This window comes from Gymnoscopelus microlampas, assembly GCF_963454915.1.
Source record: "Gymnoscopelus microlampas genome assembly, chromosome: 12".
Classification (NCBI taxonomy): Eukaryota; Metazoa; Chordata; class Actinopteri; order Myctophiformes; family Myctophidae; genus Gymnoscopelus; species Gymnoscopelus microlampas.
In genome coordinates this window covers 9882409-9889800 of record NC_139949.1, presented here as the reverse complement: position 1 = coordinate 9889800, position 7392 = coordinate 9882409, and the positions used below count along the sequence as shown (strand labels likewise).

Below are 7392 nucleotides of genomic sequence, written 5' to 3'. Positions count from 1 at the left end.
GGTTGCGTGCATTTTCAGAGCATTTTTATTTGAATGGTCAATCAATCCTATAGTTCCTATTTATCGATATAACAATGAAAAACATTTTTTTCAAGGTTTCAATGAAAAATACCTTGACTTTTTTTTTTTTACATTGTTATGATTATTATTTTATGTTATATTATGTTATATTATCATTAAAATCATATTGTTTTGGTAAATATTGGGGGGACCAATTGTACTATCCTCACAGACCACCAGTTGGTCCCCGGCCCGTTCCACAGACTGAGAACCGCACTGCAGTAAAACGACAAAGAATGGCAGCGATATAAAAACAGCATATACAGTACATATCGTAGGCCACACAGCAGCAACAGGCCACATGTAGAGCTAAATACAGATGTGAAAGAGTAGATCATGTTGTTTTCATGAGCCTGAGACACAGCACCTGAACTATGATCCCAGACGGTCCGCACCACGCAGGAGTGTCCTTGAGACCACGTAATGATGGATGCAGGCCCCCTGAGTGTGTGTGTGTGCGTGCGTGCGTTCTTGCGTGCGTTTTTGCGCGTGTGCGTGCGTGCGTGCGTGTGCCAACAGCTAGAGCAGACCATCTCACAACTAGGCTGCAGATGTAAACTTTGGTAGCCTAGGGGCACGTGCACAAGTTGGTTGCGAGGGGCTTACAAATGGCCGGCCTCTCCAAAAGGAGGGCCAAGCAGTTAGCAAGGTACTGCTCAGTATCTATCAGCTATTATAGGAAGCCACACAATTTGGAGGAGGCGTTGTTTCCTTTATCCATGATTTATGTTCGCTGTGTCTGACAAGTGTGTCAACTATATTGCATGTAACAATGTTCTGCCGTCTATGCACTTTGTAACTGGCTGTTTTACTATTATCTGACTGCACTGGCAGTGTTTATTATGTCCTTTGTACAATTACTTCTGTTTATGTGGACATAAATAAACATTTCAAATGTGTCTGTGTGTGTGTGCCAAGTAAATGTAGCCACAATGTAGAAATATTCTATTTCAAGTCCTGCATTGAAAGTTTTACTTTCAATGCAGGACTTTAATTTCAATGCCAAATGTACAAATGTACTGGCATTACAATACCAAACGTAAAAGTAGCCATTATGCAGAAAGACCCATTTCTCTGTATTTGTATTTTATTTTATGTTTTCTAAATGTGTAATAATGAAAAAGCATACAAGCTCACAATATGGCCTAATTGGTTAATGTGTGTTTTGTAATAGCAATACAAATCTTCACAGTAACTAGTAACTAAGGCTTTCAAATAATATAGTGGAGTAAAACGTGCGTGCGTGTACAGGTGTGTGTGTGTGTGTGTGTGTGTGTGTGTGTGTGTGTGTGTGTGTGTGTGTGTGTGTGTGTGTGTGTGTGTGTGTGTGTGTGTGTGTGTGTGCGTGCATGTACAGGCGGGTGTGCGTGCGTGCGTGCGTGCGTGCGTGCGTGCGCGTGTGTGTGTGTGCGTGAGTGTGCGAGCCTGCCTGCCTGTGTATAGCGGGGGTATTGGCGTGCTGGTCAGGGGACAGAATCAAAGGTCGTCCTTAGGGGACGAACAGCGCTACAAACACTGAATCCCAAGTAAGTGTGGATTTAGTGACATCGATTGTTTTGTTGCTGTTCCCACCATATGAAGCCAAACAGGAAGAGATTGGATGAACGTCTTCCTTACATACGCACGCCGTCCAGGGACGTCATTTCAGAAAACACATAGGGGGTGACAAAAATAAGTTACCACTTCAGCCCCGTTTCCAAAATAACGACAATAGTGGATTTACAAGTACTATCTTCATTATCGTTGAAAAAAGAGAAAATGTTTGAAATGTTCGCCTATAAAGACATACCCAAAATAGGGATGCCAGGCTGAATGAACTCAATAAATGTATGGTTGCAGACAGGAAAACAATGATCTAAGCGTCACATTTAGCTGGAGGGGCATATACTGAGATGCACTCAGTGTTGATCTGAAATCAGATGAATCTGCAAAAGAAGTTGGAGTTGGAGAAAATGTGCATAAAAGTAAATTTGAGGTCACAATTTACAATTTAGGCATTTACAGTAGCAGCTCTTTATCCAGAGCGACTTACAGTAAGCATGGTACAACATCAAATCCAGAGAGACAGTAGTGCCTCAATAATCAGTCTAAGGAGTATGATATCAATAAATAATAATCTTCAAACTAGACAACCTATAGGAAGCCAGGTCAACAAATGAACCTGCATCTGTCTAAATAACATGCTCTAAAATTATTTTTTTTACCTTTAAATAAGACTGTATGATCGTCAAGGCTAATAGGTCAGGGTTAAATGTGAACACTAAGGGAGTGGCAATTGCCATCCCCCGAGACCCCAAAGGACACCCCCTGACCTGACGCAGTCCATTTCCATCGGTGACGCCCCCAAGGTCACACCTTTCACCTTGAAACATGACGCATAATCTCTACCGGCTCCACCAGGGGGTCATGACCCGTCTGGGGTGTAATGAAGTGTTTCTTGTATCTGATTATTTAATCTCGTCGCTGTCGGGAACCTTGTACCTGTAAGTCCAGAACCGATACCTTCCAGGAAATGGGCAAAAAAACAACCTGTGTTTAAATGGATCCAATGTAGTTATCGTTTATTCACAAGCTCTTAATAATACTTTTCATTGGTTCAATATTTATAAAACCCACAGAGACACTGAACCTTCACTGTCACTTTCGGAATTGTTCAAGGATACAACGCGTTTTGAGTTTATAGATTGGCTTTTTTTTAAATCTACTTCTGTACAATTTTAATTTACGAACAAAACAACATCTTGGAATATGGAAATATTAGGTTCCTTCCTGACAGCAATGATTAGTTGTTTTAAAATATGAGTATAAAAGTATACTGTATACAAATAATGTTCACCAGGTGTGAATAGCACCTGTCCCAGTGTTAACAGTATTATCACACTGTCTATTGCACAGAACAATTAGAAATATGGATTGATACCCGTTGGGAACAATGCTCGTTGTTCACTGACAGAAACTCTGTATCTGTCTGTCTCTGTCCCTGCTATGTCGACGCTAAAACACCGTCAACACTTTGTGAATGAGGCCGACATGAATTGACCTCACGGTTCTTCCTACAGTATTGAGGAAATAAACACACTACGACCAAGCCCCCAGAACCCAGTGGTTTCATTGAAGCGGAATGGACATGCTGGACATTTGAGGGTGAGCAACTCAATGCAAGTGGATGGGAGGGGATATCCGGTGCCCTCTCTATTATTTTGTAACTCTATGACTACGACAGGTCCGGTTTGAAATAACCAATTTATACATGAACTACCGTGACTGTTTTGAAGGAACTGGGGTTGACTTCTAAGAAGCGCTTCTGGTGTTTGTCTGGTGATGATTTTTACGCTCTTACTTATATGAACACATGAACTCTTGACTATCCAGGCTTTATGCCTAATCCCTACTGAAAAGAAAGGACGAATGAAGATCCGAGGATTGGACACTATGAGCCTTTTAAAGAGACCTTTAAATGTAATTTCTTGTATTGAATAATTGATTGTTGTAATGTATGTGAGTTTTCAAATTTTGCTTATATGTAGGTAAAACGTGAGTTGTTTCTTTAAATAGATATTATTACGAGGACCCAAACTAGCAGTCCTTGTAGGCTTTTGTGTCCCTGTGTCTTTAATGTGTATATTACATGACAACCTTTTAAGAGAGGGGTGGACTTAAAATTGAGTATTCATCGAGAACTATAAGACTTTAAGACAAGACACCTTAACAGCTAAAACACTCAAAAGGCCAGCAAGTCTTTGATGTAGCTGGGGGGCCAGTCCCTACCGGGCTTTAAAAGTTATCAGTAAAATCTTAAAATATATTCTGAAGCTAACGGGTAACCAGTGCAGTGCAGCTAGGATGGGTGTAATGTGATCACGTTTCTTAGTGTTTGTTAGTGGTCTTGCAGCTGAATTCTGTACCAGTTGGAGGCGGGAAATGGCTTTTTATTATTTAAATGATTTTGTCTTCGTAATATTAGTTAGTGGAAGTAATAATATTTGTCCTCATATAACAGAAGGTCTGGATAAGGGATAGACACATACAGTACTACCATGTTTACCTTAAGCACTGCTTTCTTTCTTTTTTCCGTCTTGCTAAGTTTATATATGGGTACCTTACCCCCCTTTGTGAGGACTCAGCCAATTGTGCATTATTATTGCATTCGGTATATATTGAATTAATATGTTTATGCTGTACTACTTTACTTGGACCCCTGTATTGGAACAGACTCAGATTAGCTGTACTTAATTGTATTCAAAGACTTCAAGGACTCTGATGTGTAGCACATAACGCTGATGAAGGCTTGACGCCGAAACGCGTACGTTGTTGGCTGCTCTGCAGCATACCATGCCTACTTAATTTATATAAATAAAAGTGCCTTAAAAGGACTATTCCGTGAGTGCAGGTATTCTCTTACAGAGATGTATAGTTACTTTTCCAGACCGCGCACCCGGTAAGAAAGTGTAGTATTGTTGAAACGAGTTGGAGTCGTGCTTGCACCCTTGATTTGTGTCCCTGCTATGCCCATATACTGTATGGAGATCCCTGATGTCATCAATATGACATCATTGTATACTGACATCGGTCAGACAGTTCAGAGATTCTGTGCATTCTTCAGGGATCTCCATACAAGGAGATCTATTGCCGTATGACGGTTCTGGATAACCGGCAGTCCGCACTCAGCAATACACATGCCCAAATTGAAGTCGAGCGGCCGGTTGGTTCTCGATAAACACAGGGGATATGCGGACATGCAGAGATTCTGCGCATATATACAGTAGATGACAATAATATTGTACAGCTTATATATGTATAGAGGGCAGGCCCTCAACTGTATGAACGAGGAGAGACTGATCATTGAAATAAAGAAACATTCAGAGCTGAATGGCCGACGATCCTGCCATTTTATTAAGAAAAAAAACTTCCCAAAAAAGAGAATGCCCGGTGAGCCATATAGCTCTGGAAATTGGCTATTCGGGTGAGGAATCAAGTTGCCTGGTGGTATACTCTGAACACAACACATGTCATGCACTGTATGTTCTCCATGCAGTGCTGTAGCATGACCCTTCCTGTTGGTGCTAGGGGCGGCACTGCACGCATGTCAATAACGCTTTGCTGCGCTGGTAGGGTGCTTTGCCATTCCGTTGTCTTATCTTTTTTAGTGCTCGTATACACACACACCCAGCCTACACTCCACAGCAGTGGTTCCCAACCTTGGAACCAGCCATTTGGCTGCCGTATATATTGACCGAGTACATTTTCAAAGCATGTAGTGAATCTATGTGTTTTAATGACCAATCAATTGACTGTGTTATGGCTTGGATCAGTGGAACTAATGTAGCATACTTTCAGTTCCTAGTTTACCTTTCTAAAGGTTTTAAAGGGGAAATAATCCATCTTAAGTATTTTGCCAATTATTTGGGGGCCCACTTGTACTCTATCACGGCCCACCAGTGGACGCCACGCCCCACAGGTAGTAAATTACGAGTCTACACGGTTGCATACGTTTTCCACCACTTTGTTGAACTCTTCTGGCTGGTCGGCGTAGACGTGGTGAGAGGCATCGTTCACCAGCAGCACCGTGGTGGGACTCTGCTGCCTGATCTGTGCCACCAGGTCCCCCGAGGCGCTGTCCACCCAGGACTCTGCTCCGTACAGCATGGTGACGGGCATGGAGGGGGACAGCTGGTGAACCCTCTGCAGCATGGGCCTCTTAGCCCAGCCCAGGGACTCCGACATTGCCCGGAAACCCACCTCGCCACTGGGCGTCTGGGCGTTACAGTGGTAGATGTATTGTGTCATCGTGTCGTCATCGAAGAGGTCCTCGAATCTCCTGCTAAAGTCAGAACGGAATCTGTTCACCAAGCCTGGACCCCACGGTCCGGCCGCTCTAATGAGAGCCAAGGGGTTGAAGAGGCCCAAGACGGCCGTCGCGGCCTTCACCCAGCGCGGACGAGGTGGTGGCCTCCTCGTCCCCGCCGTCCCCTCTCCCTGAGCGGCGCCCTGGGTCTGGGCCGCTGCCTGCTTGGGTCGCTCGGGGAAACCCCATGGGTCCACCAGGATGAGGCTGGTCACTCTAGATGGGTGCTGGATAGCGTAGGATGTGGCCAGGTATCCACCCAGGCTGTGTCCCAACAGGATCATCTGCTCGAGGCCCACTGACTCCCTCCAGAGCTCTATGGAGTTGACAAACTGCTCCTCGGCCAGGGCAGCGTCGGCAGGGAAGGGCGGCCGCGAGCTCCGTCCGAAGCCCAGGAGGTCGAAGGCGTACACGGGCCGACTGCGGCTCAACACGTCCAGGTTCCTGATCCACAGGCCCACCCCGCCTCCAAACCCGTGGACCATCACCAGGGGAGTCTTTGTCTCTGCTGGTTCTGGGACCTTCTTGTTGCCTAGGGTCAGAGTCCAAATCCTGTCTTCGTTCGGGAGGGTCACAAACTTGGATGATACATCGCTCTTAATACAGGCAATGATCTTGTCCTCAGTGCTTTTCAGTAGGGACATGGAGGTTTGACACCATGATGGCCACCAGCTCCAAGACGAACCTGGCTCCGTCTTATGATAGCTTGGCATCGGAACTGTTGTCGTTGCAGGATCCATTGCTGTATCCATTGCCGGTATAGAGTATCACATACTAATGACAACACAACATTGCGTCGCTGAGAGTCATTTAAACCCGGTGTCTTAATTAATGGTGACGTCATGACATGACATCTGTGACATGTCACGTATATATATATATATATATATATATATATATATATATATATATATATATATATATATATATATATATATATATACGTGATTATATATATATATTATATATATATAATCCATCTGTGCAATCTTCAGTGTTAATTTAAGTCTGGAAGTGTGCAAATGGAAATGTTGTCTCAACCTGGGCTCAACCAATCAGAAGGTCCTATCCCTTCAGACTATGGAACGCTATGTGCAGCAGAGCGATAGTGTTTGTAGCCTGCCGCTCATGCTGGCCAAGGGAGAAAGAAAGGAGCAGTTAATTGGCAGCATGTTTGTTACTACGTTGCTTATTTCTAACCTAAATAGTTTTCAGATACATATTTTAGTGTGTTGATTAAGTTTAATAAAATGAGTAATACACTGTCTGGGCGTCATCTTGACTGAGATTCAAAACAGAGTATATCTGTAATTAAAATCAGGTGTGTTTGGAGGAACGTGACCTATGGGAATCAAACTAAATTAAATCAAGATTCATTTAGATCTATCTCATCGCACAGCTACGTTTGACAGGAACTTATTAATATTGGCTTTTTAGGGACGTTTGATATAAGAATACATAACCATTGTATAGATGTCAAATTGTTT

The 7392-nt window shown here is 43.4% G+C and overlaps 1 protein-coding gene across 1 annotated transcript; it reads right to left on the bottom strand.

Moving 5' to 3' along the window:
* Positions 1-5526: 5526 nt before the first annotated feature.
* LOC311057185 ((Lyso)-N-acylphosphatidylethanolamine lipase-like) lies at positions 5527-6657 on the bottom strand (the record flags this gene model as incomplete). Its single annotated transcript, XM_084074136.1, has 1 exon — positions 5527-6657. One exon carries the CDS (start codon positions 6655-6657, stop codon positions 5527-5529), a length of 1131 nt encoding a protein of 376 aa, XP_083930262.1.
* Positions 6658-7392: the final 735 nt, after the last annotated feature.